Source organism: Rhinoraja longicauda, chromosome 35 (genome assembly GCF_053455715.1).
Source record: "Rhinoraja longicauda isolate Sanriku21f chromosome 35, sRhiLon1.1, whole genome shotgun sequence".
Lineage (NCBI taxonomy): Eukaryota > Metazoa > Chordata > Chondrichthyes > Rajiformes > Arhynchobatidae > Rhinoraja > Rhinoraja longicauda.
Window position 1 is genome coordinate 7,365,754 of NC_135987.1, and position 16,398 is coordinate 7,382,151.

General features: G+C 41.0%; 1 protein-coding gene across 1 annotated transcript; it reads right to left on the reverse strand.

Annotated features, from left to right (window-relative positions):
• Window positions 1-3,132: 3,132 nt before the first annotated feature.
• LOC144610049 (steroidogenic acute regulatory protein-like) lies at window positions 3,133-7,092 on the reverse strand. Its single transcript, XM_078428538.1, has 7 exons — window positions 7,029-7,092; window positions 6,739-6,855; window positions 5,878-6,023; window positions 4,876-5,034; window positions 4,576-4,760; window positions 4,392-4,485; window positions 3,133-3,243 (listed from the first exon to the last, which is right to left on the reverse strand). The coding sequence occupies exons 1-7, from the start codon at window positions 7,090-7,092 to the stop codon at window positions 3,133-3,135; spliced, it is 876 nt and encodes a 291-aa protein (XP_078284664.1).
• Window positions 7,093-16,398: the final 9,306 nt, after the last annotated feature.

The following is a 16,398-nucleotide window of genomic DNA, read 5'->3' on the forward strand; positions in this document are numbered from 1 at the left end:
GAAGGGACCCTGACCCGAAATGTTAACTGATTTCTTTTTCCACAGATACTGCTTGAGAGGCTGAGATCTTCCAGGTTATTCTGTGTTTTTTTTTAACCTCAATTACTAAAACTGGCCAAGATGTCAATGCCCTTATTTTCTCTTCTCAGGGAGCTTGTCCATTTTAAAAGGATGCATTTTGACTGGCCACTTTCTTGGCACCACGATTAAGTGAAATATAATTTCAACAGCTCTCAGTGGATTTGACTGCTTTAAGACGTGATTTCTGCCAACAATTCTCTCCTTATTTGAGAAGGTGATGCTCCAATGACTGGTTTGACAGTTTTTTTGCAACAGGAATTGGATACCTCATTTATACGTGGAAAATTCATCACTCCCAGAATTTGTGCCAAAAATGGCCCACTTACAATTGATGTGCATCATACATAATAATTTTGAGTGCAGGCATTGAAAATTAAAATTGGTACTCATAATTGCTGGGTTACCTCCTTTGAACAAGGTCAGTTTGCATGATTTGTTTATGTCTTTGCTTGCATTGAGTTGGAAGAAAGATTATGATAATTGTTTCTCTATGGATTCCTTCTGCAAAGTCATTTATGTGGCCTTTGGCACTCCCTGATACAAGCCTGACATCTTTCTGGGCCTTAAATTAAAGTACCGGGAAATATATGCTCTAGGCTGGAAAGTTTGAACCGTTAAATGACACTAGCAAGATCACAATGACAATAATGTTAAATTTGAGGTTAATCAAAAGGAGAAAACAGCAGGAAGGTAGATATGTAGAAAGGAACTGCTGACACTGGCACATACCGAAGATAGACACAAAGTGCTGGAGTAACTGGACACAAAGTGCTGGAACTCAGCAGGTCAAGCAACATCTCTGGAGAAAAGGTATGGGTGATGTTTAAGGTTGGGACCCTTCTTCATACTGAAGAGGAAGGCAGATATCGTGGTTTTCGAGTCGGCATAAATTAGAGCATTAGGAATGAGATTATAAAGGATTTAAAACGAAGGCTGATAATTTAGATTTTTTTTTTTTTAGATTTAGATTCTACAGCGCGGAAACAGGCCCTTTCGGCCCACCAAGTCCGCGCCGCCCAGCGATCCCCGCACATTAACACTATCCTACACACACCAGGGACAATTTTTACATTTACCCAGTCAATTAACCTACAAACCTGCACGTCTTTGGAGTGTGGGAGGAAACCGAAGATCTCGGAGAAAACCCACGCAGGTCATGGGGAGAACGTACAAACTCCATACAGACGGCGCCCGTAGTCAGGATCGAACCTGAGTCTCCGGCGCTGCATTCGCTGTAAGGCAGCAACTCTACCGCTGCGCCACCATTACAGTAGTTGGAATGTAGAAGTCAGTTGAGAATGCATCAGAATATTTCAATGTAGAAAGGCTATAAAAATCAATTTGGAGGTGGATGTGAGCAGTCTTTAGTTATCAGCTCAGGTATGTTGTGATATTGCAGGGACTATTTTGTTGTGTCACAAGGACTACTTTGTTTGCCTGTGTAGTAATGTCTATATAAGAGAATGAGGTGATTAGGTGGCCACTCTGGTTCCAGATGGCCACGGAATAAACAGCCTGGATTTAAGCTCCAGAATGATAATCTTTTAAACACGTGTACTTGTGGTCCGTCCAGAGTCTCAACAAAGGTACAACAGATACCGGACCACAAAGTACAACAAGGTAGTGGTTGGAAACCTATCCAAAGGGATAAACTATCATCCAGGAGAAAATAATTGTATTTCATTGACTTTTCCATCACTGGTACACAGTAGTTACTGTTTTATTTCTAAAATGCAGCGTAGCAAGTCACCAAGGCAACTAAGTCCGCATCCCCCAAATCTAACCTCCACAAGGGCAAGGGCAGCAAGGTCTTTGGATGTTCTCCAGGTTTCCATGCAAGTCACTCCCTACAAAAGAGGGTTGTTGGACTACCACCACCATGCAGACTAGCAGTTAAAGCCGGCTCGCTAGCCAGCACTGTTTCAATATCAACCAAAGATTAGTAAAAATAAATCCCTTGCTAGTGAGGTTTTGTCCTGTATATATAAAATAATGCTTAAGAGACCAAAAAAAATGAGTTGACTGGAAGTCAACAAGCAATTAGTTCTAATAGGCTGTGGACAATCAGGGATGCTTACTAAGTCAATTTTCATTGCATTGCATTTCATTGCATCAGTAATAGACAATGCAGGAGTAGGCCATTCGGCCCTTCGAGCCAGCACCACCATTCAATGTGATCATGGCTGATAATTCTCAATCAGTACCCCGTTCCTGCCTTCTCCCCATACCCCCTGACTCTGCTATCCTTAAGAGCTCTATCTAGCTCTCTCTTGAAAGCATTCAGAGAATTGGCCTCCACTGCCTTCTGAGGCAGAGAATTCCACAGATTTACAACTCTCTGACTGAAAAGGTTTTTCCGCATCTCTGTTGTAAATGGCCTACCCCTTATTCTTAAACTGTGGCCCCTGGTTCTGGACTCCCCCAACATTGGGAACATGTTTCCTGCCTCTAACGTGTCCAACCCCTTAATAATCGTATATGTTACCTTCCAGGGAATTGTGGTTTGCAGTGTCTTGTTACTATAAATCTCAGTCAATATAGTTTTAAAAATCCATAACATTTTTAATATAGTTCAGCAAATAAAATTAAAAATACAAATACTATAAATTCATACAATTTACTGATAAATCTTTCAAGTAGTCAGAAATAAGTTAACATTATAATAAAAACAGCAGCAATTCACATCACCATTCCGAGATTTGTATCAGTTCTCAGTTTGCTGTAAGCTGTCAGAAGCTGCTTCCCTTGCATTTTCAGTGCTACTTCTTAACACCGTTACTGAAACAGTCTGATATTTTGGATGTGCTGTGGCATGGATGTGCGGACCATATTCTCGAATGAGTTTCACAAAGTATTTTCTTCCTCACTTTGCAAGCGTGCTCTTGAAATACTTTGGAATATATATATATAAACGATGTCTTTAGTATCCAATGTCAAAGCTGTGATTCAATGCCATGCAATTTCTTCGTTGCAACACATAGGTAACCAATCAGCCGTGAGGTGCGTTCTAGTGACTCCAGTTATATATTGTATTGCTTTTGTTCCTCAAGTTCAGCTGGATGTGGACAAGGGGCTGACAGAGAGCTGTGACCGTAAATGTTCTGCAAAGTCCACCTGAGCCTGCGATAGAGCTTGATTGATGAGGGCCTTCGGCAACCAACCCTGTAAACGGACAAGATTTAGATTGAGGAAGGAGTTCAGACTTTACATCAAGAATGTTGAAACAGCCATGTTAACTTAATAGTAGCAAAAAGAGTTTTTATTTTAATTTATAACAGTTGTAAAAGAAATGAAGTAGACTTGCATGAAATATATGCCTGTCACACAGGCCAGTCAGCTTAAACAGGCTCTGCAAGCTTTTAATGCGCCGTAGGAACCTCCTGCCTTTCCAAACCAAATTCTAACCATTTTCTTCCATGTGTGCTTGTACAGCTTTCATTTATATGCATCAATACTATTTGCCTCAACTCCCTGTGGTAATGAGTTCCACATTGAGCACTATACGGTGTTGTTAAATTGATTGTTACAAGCCATATTGATTGGGAAGATCCTAGAGGCTTTAGACCAGGTTGAGTTGATCTCAGATTTATAACTGGTGTCTGCCCTGAGTCACTGTAAATTGTGTAAAGTTGTGCTCTGGTTCTGTATTCAGTGAGCACAGCAATATGGGCGTTGCATGTGGCTTAGATAGAGTCAAACATATAGCATAGAAACAGGCCCTTCGGCCCAACAAGTCCATGCTAACAATCAAGCACTAATTCTATTTTAATCTCCCCATGTTCCCATTAACTCCTCCCAGATTTGACCGCTCATCTAAACACAATGGGTGGTGTACAATGGCCTTTTATCCTACTGAGATGTGGGAGGAAACTGGATTGCCTGGCAAAAACCCATAGGATGACAGGGAAAATGTGCAAACTTCACACAGACACCACTGGAGGTCAGGACCAGACCCTGCTGCTGTAGCTGTGAGGCAGGACCTTTTATAGCTGTGACTTGTGTTTGGGCATCATGATCAGGTTGTGATCTGAGAATGCCATGGGGTATTAAAACAGGGTGAAATATTTGAACAACTTTAATTGTGTAGCAGTTTACTCAACTATTGGCTGATTGAAAAATTGTGAATACAATTCTGCCTACTTTCCAACAAGCTGCTTGCAATGCCCCCCGGTCAGTGTGGTGTGTTTATTAAACAAAATTCAGGCTTTTAAATTATATTGAAAGATTAAAAGCCTGGGCGAGTGACAATATCTGGCAGCAGAAGCAATGAGAGACAAGAGAGAGAAAGACGGGGAGAGACATAAACCAACCTTAAGGTCCATGCTGAGCAGCCAAGTAATCTGAGTCTTTCTCTCATCGTTGCACGCAGGACGTAATATTATACAGGATGGCCCAGTTTCAGCTCTGTTGTAAGAAAACATATCTTAGAAATCCTCGTTGTCAACATGTTGAAATAGAGCTTGTGAATGACAACTTTCTGTGATAGGTCTGTACCTTACAAAGCCTTTCTGTGGCGGCATTCTCTTGGATTCTGTAGCAATTCCAGCCAAGTAACGACATGATCCTTCTTTCCGGCAGTGTCTCACACTAACAAAGTCTCTCTGCCCGATGATGTTCCCAGCGGTCTCTCCCATGATTTCATGAGTTACTATGGTTGCGTTACCAATCTTTTGGAGGACCTAAAAAATTGACATTAAGAAACATCCGTTAAAATTATTTTTCCAGGTAAGCAATGCTAAAGGCTAAATGATTTTGATTGCATAAACAGAAACAATTAACTTCCAATTAACTTACTTGGACGCCCCGAACACTTGGATTCCATGAGCTCATTTGATCTACTTTTTCATGAAGTTCAGAGTACACATGATCGACAGTTGCATCCAATACTGCTTCCAATTTGAAGACTTTCCCAGTCCCAGGTAGAACTTTGCTTACGACGTTATCACCATTCTCCTGTAAATAAAAGGTGTAACCGTTTCTTAATAGTTTTCATTCACAATTTCCTCCCCTCTAACCTCTCAACAACTGTGCAATGTTTTGTTTCCACATTCTATCGAATCTACAATTCTTTATCATGGAGCCAGTGTCAAATATTAGCAAATTAATCGGACCTGACCTCATCTGACATTTTCACACTTGAATGCATACAGCAAGTTAACGGAGTAATTTCAAGCGGCTTTTATCCATCATAGGACCAGTTTTATAAACACTTCCAATTGCCACAATAATACCTTGGACAAAGTGTTGAACCTAGCTCCTTTTTAAACAGTGCTTCTTAACTAAAGATGGATTTAACCTTAGAATGGTATTTGTAGTTCATTTTCCAAGGACTTATATTGGAACGAGCGCTTTTGCACACTAGTTATTTGAAAACTAAGACGAAACAACATGGTCTACCTTGAATCTCCTTAGAGACCTGGACAAGGTGGCGCATTGGTAGAGTTGCTGCCTTATAGCACCAGAGACTAGGGTTCAATCCTGACTACAAGTGCTGTCCGTACAGAGTTTGTACATTTGTACGTTCTCTCTGTGACCATGTGGGTTTTCTCCGGGTGCTCCCGTTTCCTCCCACAAATCCTCCTAGTAGGTAGGATGGTGCTAGTGTACCGGGATCGCTGGTTGGCACAGACTCGGTGGGCTGAAGGGCCTGTTTCTGCGATGTATTTCTGAACTAAACTAAAAACCCAGCAACTTATTTTAATATACAACTGATTCGGTTACTCTAGTGGTGTCAATAACTATCAGATTCCTCTTAATATTAATTTTCCGAAAATCCATCAATTGGAAGAAAATTACCATTTTGATTTCTGTTGTCCATCCAGCATCCTGTTGTAAAATATCCCGAGATTTTTGCAAAGCATCTTCCCCTTGTTTAATGTAGAATAATTCATCTGTGTTCAAAGTGCTATTTATTTTCAGCTTTTCGTCTTCTGCCCTGAAAGCTGTAATAAAACAAAATATTCCAAGAAAATGTGAATTTGCATGCTTTATTAATTGCCTTCCACAAGCATTACTTTCATTAAGTAATGACTAATATGAGAAACATTTCTTGAGTAGTTGTAGACAGACACAAGGTGCTGGTGTAACTCAACGGGTCAGGCAGCATCTCTGGAGAAAAATGATGGGCGGTGTTTTGGGTCGGGACCATTCTTTAGACCAAGTTCACACAGTACATACTCTGTAAATCTAAATATGGTTGTTTCTGGCTATTGAAGTGTAGAGGAAGGAACCTGATCTCGTCTTCATCTGAGTTTCATTTTCAGAGGAACAGGAGTAGGCCATTGAGTTCCTTGAGCTTTTCAGCTATTCAATTAAATATTCTCCAATGTTAAAACTATCTACTCACTTTGTTTCATTTAATACTCTTGCCAATTAAAAAAATATATCAATCTAGCAAATAGGAGTTATCAATATCTATCAGATCGTGTGATCTGGACAAATGTATCTCTTTCCTGGTCAAGGGATGCTGACAGCTGCCTCCCTGTTTGGAACCACTTTGGTTGTCACTCAGGCTATTCACATCCTTACTGTCAGAACTACTATAGGAGTTTTATCAATGGAAGCAGCACCAAAGTGTGGAATTATGCTTAATAGAAAACACAGTCTAGTATTAATACCTTAGCAATATTAAAACAGTATACTGAAATAGTTTCATACCTTCACAGAAGTTTTCTTTCTGGATTAGAGTATGAAAGATGCCTGGCAGAAATGTTTCTTCTGTTTTCATTCGTCTCAGTTCACGTGCTATTGCAACCACTGCGGTTTTCTTCAATCCTACACGGGAAACAAAATTAGAAACAGGTTATTAAAGTCTAAACACTTAAGTCTCGCTCAGTCACTTAACTGTGAAGTGCTGCTTTACAATGTCCATTGCTGAATTAAAATTATTTGGTGATTAATTTTTCTGGTGCAGAAAAGCAAACTGCAAACATATCGCAAGACTCTACCTGTCATGCTCTTGAAATGCTGATGTGAGATTCCACAGCATAATTTGAATGTTGCTGGTAACATGGTTTCCTGCTCTATTCTGAGCTTGTGCTTCATTTGTGCAGTGACTCTGCTTTTATACTTACTGCACGAAGGCCAGTTTCTCTGATAAGAATGTGTGGATAGATACTCACCAGCTGAATACAGCGTTCAAGGACGACAGGGGGAGCGATGAGTGCAACATTATCACGGGTCATTTTGTGATAGATTCCTGAGCAATAGAGAGTGCTCTGTAATGAAGAATTACTCACTGGTGGGCATAAAGCATTCATATTGTTTCATTATTAATGGAGAAAGCTGACTCTAAATTGTTCACCAGCCTACTCAAATGTTCTTGTTCATGGGCGGTTGTGCTACTTGTGTCCAAGCCTGGGAATAGATATCAGATGTGTTGGGAGCTTGTTGGTGGTCTGACCAAGGATTGCCAACTCTGGCTGGATGGTTCCCCAGACATTTCAAGAGATCTCGTTTTGCTTTCCACTATTTCACTTTTGAGTTTCCACCAAGGATTGCCTAAAGTCCCACTTCACAGAACGATGCCTGATTGGACGGTTAAATATTTCTTGTGTGCGATTCATTTTAAAATGTTGATCCATGACGTTTAAAATTTGAATTACCTTTTTCTAGTCTGCAATATATTTAGAACAAATGTTCAGAGTTACTGAAATGTTAATTATTACTCAGGGTAACTTGTTAGTTCAGGCACTGTAAATTTTTCCGAGAGGGTTTCCCAAAAGCTAAACTAAAACAACAAGATCAGGTATCTTTGGAATTTATTTATTCATGTGAAATACTTTATGTCACAAATATTTGGCTGTGTATGTTTTTTGATGTTGTTCACTAGGTTAATTCCCGGAATGGCGGGACTGTCGTATGTTGAAAGGCTATTGAAAGGCTGGAGCGATTGGGCTTGTATACACTGGAATTTAGAAGGATGAGGGGGGATCTTATTGAAACATATAAGATAATTAGGGGATTGGACATATTAGAGGCAGGAAACATGTTCTCAACGTTGGGGGAGTCCAGAACAAGGGGCCACAGTTTAAGAATAAGGGGTAGGCCATTTAGAACGGAGATGAGGAAGAACTTTTTCAGTCAGAGAGTGGTGAAGGTGTGGAATTCTCTGCCTCAGAAGGCAGTGGAGGCCAGTTCGTTGGATGCTTTCAAGAGAGAGCTGGATAGAGCTCTTAAGGATAGCGGAGTGAGGGGGTATGGGGAGAAGGCAGGAACGGGGTACTGATTGAGAGTGATCAGCCATGATCGCATTGAATGGCGGTGCTGGCTCGAAGGGCTGAATGGCCTACTCCTGCACCTATTGTCTATTGTCTATTGTCTATTGTCATCAGTAATATTTTGGACTAACCACTAGGTGGTGGTAGTTACTTTTATTCTGTCAGTATTTTATGCTGATCTGCTCTTTCAAACCAATTCATAAATCAATGATACCTTACAGTTCCTGTAACCTTCTCAAGGGACCATACAAGAACCCGATGAAACAAAATGAATTAAGAAAGTATTAATTTGGTTAACCAAAATCTGATCACTTTTCAGAATCTTGAGGTGTTCTTAAGTACTTCGCAGCTAAAGATGTATTGTAATAACGTGGGAGAATTTTAAGAATGGGAAGAGTTGTGAAGATGTTAATGCTTGATGCTTTAATGAAATTGTGTCTTATAATGAATGATGGAGAGATTAAGGTTGAGGGGCTACAAGAAGATGTACAAACTGTGTAGGCATCTTAGATTGTGAGGCTCGGGCAGATAACAGGAAGAGATGGGGATGGCCAGAAAGGGATTTGAGGGCTTGAGATGCTTGGAGGGTATCTACAACACACGATGCCTCAGAAAAGCCACCAGCATCCACAAAGACTCTTCACACCCCTGCAACAGTCTGTTCGAACTCCTTCCATCGGGCAGACGATACAAGGCCTTCTATGCCCGCACCTCCAGACTCAGGAACAGCTTCATCCCCAGGGCCATAGCTGCTATGAACCGGTCCTGCTGAGCCGGATGGCCACAACGCATAGATCAACTTGCACTTTACCCTGTCCAAAACTGTTACAACTGTTTCGTTTCGTTGGGTTGCTGCTGTCTAAATTACCTAAATTATTGCATCGTATGGGAGGCGCATTCCCAATCTCGTTGTACCCCTGGGTACAATGACAATAAAGATATATTGTATTATATTGTATTGTATTGTATTGATTATAAGGATGAGAATGTTATACTTTTTCAGGTTTTTGTTAATTGGGATGGACTGTAGGTTAAACAGTGCAAGATGCTGATGTTGATGTTGAAATGCTGATGTGAGATTCCACAGCATAATTTGAATGTTGCTGGTAACATGGTTTCCTGCTCTATTCTGAGCGTTAGGTGGAGGTGGACCAAAGGTGGACCAAAGAGAACAGTTTAGGAAACAGAAATTTCGATGAGCTAGTTTACTGAGAATGGAAACAGGCTAGTAGTTCTGGTAACACTCAGCAGATCTGGCAGGATTTCAGGTCTAGAATCCTTTGTCACAACTCTGGGATTCTGATATTTCCAGCATTATCGATTCTATTTCGTGCATCAGATTCAAAAGTAACAAAGAATTGAAGTTGTCACAAAATGCTGGAGTAACTCAGCAGGTCAGGCAGCATCTTGGAGAGAAGGAATGGGTGACGTTTCGGGTCGAGACCCTTCTTCAGACTGAAAGAATTGATGTGAATTTCAGCAGCAGGTGAGCCCATGGAGTGGCTCTGGATATTATGTAGCTTCTCTCCATATTCACATGTAGATGTGGTTGGAAAGTTCATCTCAATATCAAACAGGGCTCCAGAATCAAACGGCTGCCATGAAGGGGAATAAAGTTCATCGGTACTCAGCGATCCCTAATGCCTAAACCAATAAATTACAACAAACAATAGATTCACACTTTAAACAAATAGCTTGTTGTACCTGTAGGTGAATCAGCCTGAACAACCTGCTCAGTAGCTGCGAGTCCACCAGACTATTACACGACGACACTCCACTCAGTAATGGCTGCTGGCAACAAACTCAAAACCATAGTTCAGATTTTGTAAAATTAAAATGATGGTTAGGTTTAAAAGGATGAATGAATATTTCAAAGTGTTTGAATTAGACAATAGACAATAGACAATAGGTGCAGGAGTAGGCCATTCGGCCCTTCGAGTCAGCACCGCCATTCAATGTGATCATGGCTGATCATTCACAATCAGTACCCCGTTCCTGCCTTCTCCCCATACCCACTGACTCCACTATCTTTAAGAGCTCATAGAAATGGAATAAAACGTGAAGTATGAGGCTCAAGGGACTGAATGAGCCACTTGTGTTTCTATCTCTGGAGACTAGAGACGTTGTCATGATTTTAGTGGTGAAGTTTTGGACCAGTATCTAAAGACATGGACAATTCATGTTTCCTAAACATCCCCTCAGCCGATGGAAGGTGTACATTTAATTAATTAAACAAATCTGGCATAAAATGCGAGTATTGGAAAATACAACCATCAAACCACTGAAATGTCTTTAACAAATAAAAATATATGGTTCATTGATTATCTTTATGGGGGGAAATCTGCCCTTTTCTGGCCTAGCCTCTGTGACTCTAAACCACCTCTGTGTCTCTAAACTGATTCTCAGATTCTCAACTGCCCTCTGAAATCACCCAGGAAGTCTGCCTGTTCAGATTATTCAGGGGATCTTGTCGAAACATATAAGATTATTAAGGGGTTGGACACGTTAGTGGCAGGAAACATGTTCCCAATGTTGGGGGAGTCCAGAACAAGGGGCCACAGTTTAAGAATAAGGGGTAGGCCATTTAGAACTGAGATGAGGAAAAACGTTTTCAGTCAGAGAGTTGTGAATCTGTGGAATTCTCTGCCTCAGAAGGCAGTGGAGGCCAATTCTCTGAATGCATTCAAGAGAGAGCTAGATAGAGCTCTTAAGGATAGCGGAGTCAGGGGGGTATGGGGAGAAGGCAGGAACGGGGTACTGATTGAGAATGATCAGCCATGATCACTTTGAATGGTGGTGCTGGCTCGAAGGGCCGAATAGCCTACTCCTGCACCTATTGTCTATTGTCTATTATAATAAACACTGGCATTATTATAGAGAACATGCACAAATAAATAATAAAATATTAACTCGCAGAGCATTCAACGATTTTTCTCAGAATAAGTCGGTCCTGTGCTTGTTGGTATTAAATGTACATTTGTTTCTAAGTTTTCAGAAAATATTATGGACCTGTTGAAGGATCTCCATAATAGATTGGACTGACACATTTGCAGTGCAGGCATTAAATCCATTGATCCTCATCTCAGGTAATAGTTGATTATCTCTTTACAGAGATATAATATAGTTTCTATGAGAAAATGATGAATGGTGTGCTGCTCAATCTCTGTGACTCACCTTTAAATAAGTAAAATACATTAATTATAGGTATTTATTCACAAAATGCTGGAGTAACTCAGCAGGTCAGGCAGCATCTCAGGAGAGAAGGAATGGGTGACGTTTCGGGTCTTGACCCGAAACATCACCCATTCCTTCTTTCCTGAGATGCTGCCTGACCTGCTGAGTTACTCCAGCATTTTGTGAATAAATACCTTCAATTTGTACCAGCATCTGCAGTTATTTTCTTATACATTAATTATAGCTCATGTTATGATTGCACATTTATATATGATTCTTTATTTATTTGAAATCAGAAGATTTTGCAATCTCAAAATCCAGTGCTTCTCAGCCAGTGACATAGTGGGGTCACTGTTTTAACCTAGGAAATCACTCATTAATAGACAATATGTGCAGGTGTAGGCCATTCGGCCCCTCGAGCCAGCACTTTAAGCAGATGCAGATACAGCTATGAAAAGAATATGGGGCAGCAGAATTCGTTTTGGAATGTTGAGGGAAAGATTTCGAAGTTTAATCTCTATTCTGTAGATTGATATGACAGTTTGTTTTAACATGCTGAATGTAGCCTGAATTAATGTAATTGGAATGTTAAGGAAACAAGTCCCCGCTGAAAAGATTTCCAGAATGCCTTGAGAAATTCCACTTGCTTTCTTTCTGAATTACGATACATATTATTTTAAATATATTAAATTAAATTAAAATAAGATCCGGGCTGATGTACACTCACCCCTGGAACACCTGGAGAAGAAGGACATCAATGTCAGGCTCCTACTCAGAGGCATAAGAAAATAACTGCAGATGCTGGTACAAATCGATTTATTCACAAAATGCTGGAGTAACTCAGCAGGTCAGGCAGCATCTCGGGAGAGAAGGAATGGGTGACGTTTCGGGTCGAGACCCTTCTTCAGACTGATGTCGGGGGAGGCGATAGCTCTGATTCCAATACTATTATGCCAACCAAGCTCAGCCTCCAAACTCATGGAACTTGGAAACAGCATTCACCTCTGCAACTGGAGCCTTGACTTCCCGACCAACAGACCATAATCAGTGAGGATCGGTGACAAATCATCCTCCACGATAATCCTTAACATTGGTGCCCTCCACAAGGATGTGTTTTCAGCCCTCTTCTACACTCCTTACACTCTACACTGCCAAATGCCGATCCAAATGCCGCTGCCAAATGCCGATCCATGTGCTGCCAAATGCCAATCCAACTCAACTTACAAGTTCGCAGACGACATCACCGTAGTGGGCTGGATATCAAAAATAGGCGAGATGGAGAACAGGTTGGAAATTGAGACCCTCGTAGCTGGTGCCAAAACAATAACCTTTCCCAAGACAAAGTAGACCATGATTGACTTCAGGAGGCGAGGCAGTAAACACACACCCTGGTATATATGGTTGGTGCCGAAGCAGAGAAGGTTGATAGCTTCAAGTTCTTCAGAATGAATATCACCAGCAATTTGCCTTGGACCTGCCACATCGAAGATATGGCCAAGAAAGCAGACCTTCATCAAAAGGCTTAGGATGTTCGGCATGTCCCCAACAACCCTCACTAACTTCTACGGATGCGCCGAAGAAAACGTTTTATCGAAATGCATCACCGCGTGATTTGGGAACAGCTCCATCCAACTCCGCAAGAAATTGCAGAGATGTAGCCAAGAGCATCACACAAGCCAGCCTCCTTCCATGGACTCCAGACTCCATCACATTGCCTCAGCAAGGCCACCAGCATAATCAAGGACCAATTTCACCCTGGTCACTCCCTCATCTGCCCTCTACCATCACACAAGAGGTACAGAAGTTTGAAAACGTATACCTCTAAATTCAGGATACACACGAGATGTTGGAGTGACTCAGTGGGACAGGCAGCATCTCTGGAGAGAAGGAATGGGTGACGTATCAGGTCAAGACCCTTCTTCAGACCTTTCTGAAGAAGGGTCTTGACCAAAACATCACCCATTCCTTCTCTCCAGAGGTGCTGCCTGCCCCGCTGAGTTACTCCGACATTTTTTGTGTCTATCTTCAGTTTAAACCAGCAGCTGCAGTTTCTTACTACACATTTTCTCTAAATTCAGGGACAGTTTCTTCCCAGCTGTCATGAGTCAACTGAACTGTCTTCTTACCAGCTGGATTGCGGTCCTGACCTGCCATCGACCACGCTGTAGACCGTTGAACTATCTTTAATTGGACTTGATTGGAATTTATCTTTCACTAGATGTTACACCTTTTATACTGTATCTGTACATTGTGGACAGCTTGATTGTAATCATGTATAGTGTTATTGTTGACTGGGTAGTACACAACAAAAAGCTTTTGTTGTACCTCAGTACACGTGACAGTAATAAACTAAACTAAACTAAATATTAATCAGAGCATATAAATTCAGTTAATGACAAATTCAGTGAAAGAAAGGGGATCTTAGTTTATCAATGCATTATCTAGTCCAGGTTATCCAAGATTTTTACTACCATTGTGTGGTCACATTCACAATGAGAGACACCAGAGAAGACAGATTGCACACAGCAAATTCCCTCCAGTACGGGATGATGAAATAATGTTTTATATTTCATGGACTCAGGGATGAATGTCGGCCATCTTCAGCATCATTTCACATGTTATTCCATCGTGCTTTAAAAAAAAACCTTAAAGCATGTCCTAATTATGGAGAATGTGAGAGGAACTCAGGGGAAATAATTGAAAACTTGATTGACAATAGACAATAGACAATAGACAATAGGTGCAGGAGTAGGTCATTCAGCCCCTCGAGCCAGCACCGCCATTCAATGTGATCATGGCTGATCATTCTCAATCAGTACCCCGTTCCTGCTTTCTCCCCATACCCCCTGACTCCGCTATCCTTAAGAGCTCTATCTAGCTCTCTCTTGAATGTATTCAGAGAATTGGCCTCCACTGCCCTCTGAGGCAGAGAATTCCACAGATTCACAACTCTCTGACTGAAAAGGTTTTTCCTCATCTCTGTTCTAAATGACCTACCCCTTATTCTTAAACTGTGGCCCCTGGTTCTGGACTCCCCAACATTGGGAACATGTTTCTTGCCTCTAATGTGTCCAACCCCTTAATAATCTTATACGTTTCGATAAGATCCCCTCTCATCCTTCTAAATTCCAGTGTATACAAGCCTAGTCGCTCCAGTCTTTCAACAAGATTGGAGAGGTGAATTTTGAAATGTGTTATATTGGCAGAAAGATATCTTTTCTAGGTTTGCAAGAAGGAGTTACAAGGAATTGGGGATCATCTATCTGTAGATTGTGAAGGTGGGATGCACACCAGCTCTGAACAGGAGGAGGCCAGCCTTTGTAAGGCCTGACGACATTACAGATACAGGAGTGCAAGAGAAAATGAAGGGATTTTAGCTAACTACAAAGATTCTGGATTAATGAAGTGGGATTGAAAATCAAAATGAATCAATAAGGATGCAGGATTTTGTACAAGAGTCAGTGCAGGATTGATTGTGTATTCTGGACAAACTGGATTTTATGGAGTGTGAACAATGAAAGGGCAACTGAACATTGCCGTTAAAAATAGAAAACAAAGCACCAAGATGATGGGACTGAAAAGCGGGGAACCTGTTTGAGGTAAATTTTGCAGCACAGTGTGGAACCATGGGCTCCATCAGCAGAACACAGCATAGCATTTCCTCCACAAAATGCTGGAGTAACTCAGCAGGTCAGGCAGCATCTCAGGAGAGAAGGAATGGGTGACGTTTCGGGTCGAGACCCTTCTTCTGAAGAAGCGTCTCGACCCGAAACGTCACCCATTCCTTCTCTCCTGAGATGCTGCCTGACCTGCTGAGTTACTCCAGCATTTTGTGAAATAAATACCTTCGATTTGTACCAGCATCTGCAGTTATTTTCTTATAGCATTTCCTCAACTGTTCAGTGACAGGATGGGAGTCAGAAAGCATGGGTCTGGGAAACCCACTGACTCTGATCCAGCAAGGACATCTGCACACAGGAAGTTTCTGGCAAAGGTCACTGGGTTGCAATTCATGATGGCCTGGGTTAAGGGACATTCCTGGGAGCGCCAAGGCCAATTTATAATATTGGGACTGCTGCTTTGAACTAAACCAATGATTCGACATTAATGGCAGAATTAAATTTAGGACTGTCTGTAGGTTTTCTCCTGTACTAAGCAGCACCTTTATCAAGTTCAGTTCCTTTGGCCCCAACCTTAAACTCATCCCTGAGCTACGCATGTCCGCTGGATTTTTACATTGTTAACTAAACAATACACCAGACTTGTTTGTGCTAACTTTAGATGTTTTATATTTAAATGGTTTGTTTTAAAATATAATTGCATCATATAGTAAAAGTTTGCAGTCAAAATTAATAGTTAAACTGTTGTGTAGTCTCAACAATAGACTGTTTAGGAAATATACTTATGTAATCAGTGAAAATCTGATTAAGTGTAGAGGTTCCAATTCACATCGAAGAACAATGTTGCCCAGTTTTCTGTGACTCTTTACTGCGCTTAAGAAATTGACTCTAATGCCATCAATGCATGTAGACTATAAGTACCAACTACACTCATGTCTTGTGTTTCTTGCTGTATTTTAGGAAACTTATGACTGTTTCCGTATTTTATATGCTTTGAAATTTGTTTTAACAGTGACTAGATTGTGTTCTTGTATGAAACAGAAGAAGCAGTCAAAGTTGTAGCCTTCAAACTGAAGGAACTGTAGAGGCGGAGTGAGATACAATCTTAAAATTATTAGGCATACTGTTAGTTCAGAGCACATAGTGTGTAGACAACCGGAAATGTAAATTTCCTCTTAGAAGAACATACAATGAGTTAAGATAATATTTAGTTAAAGAGGGACACTGTTAATACTAATAATTTTGATGGTTGCACATTGTCACTCCTGATTATGTTACCAGACTGGCAAGTTAGAAATCCAGGC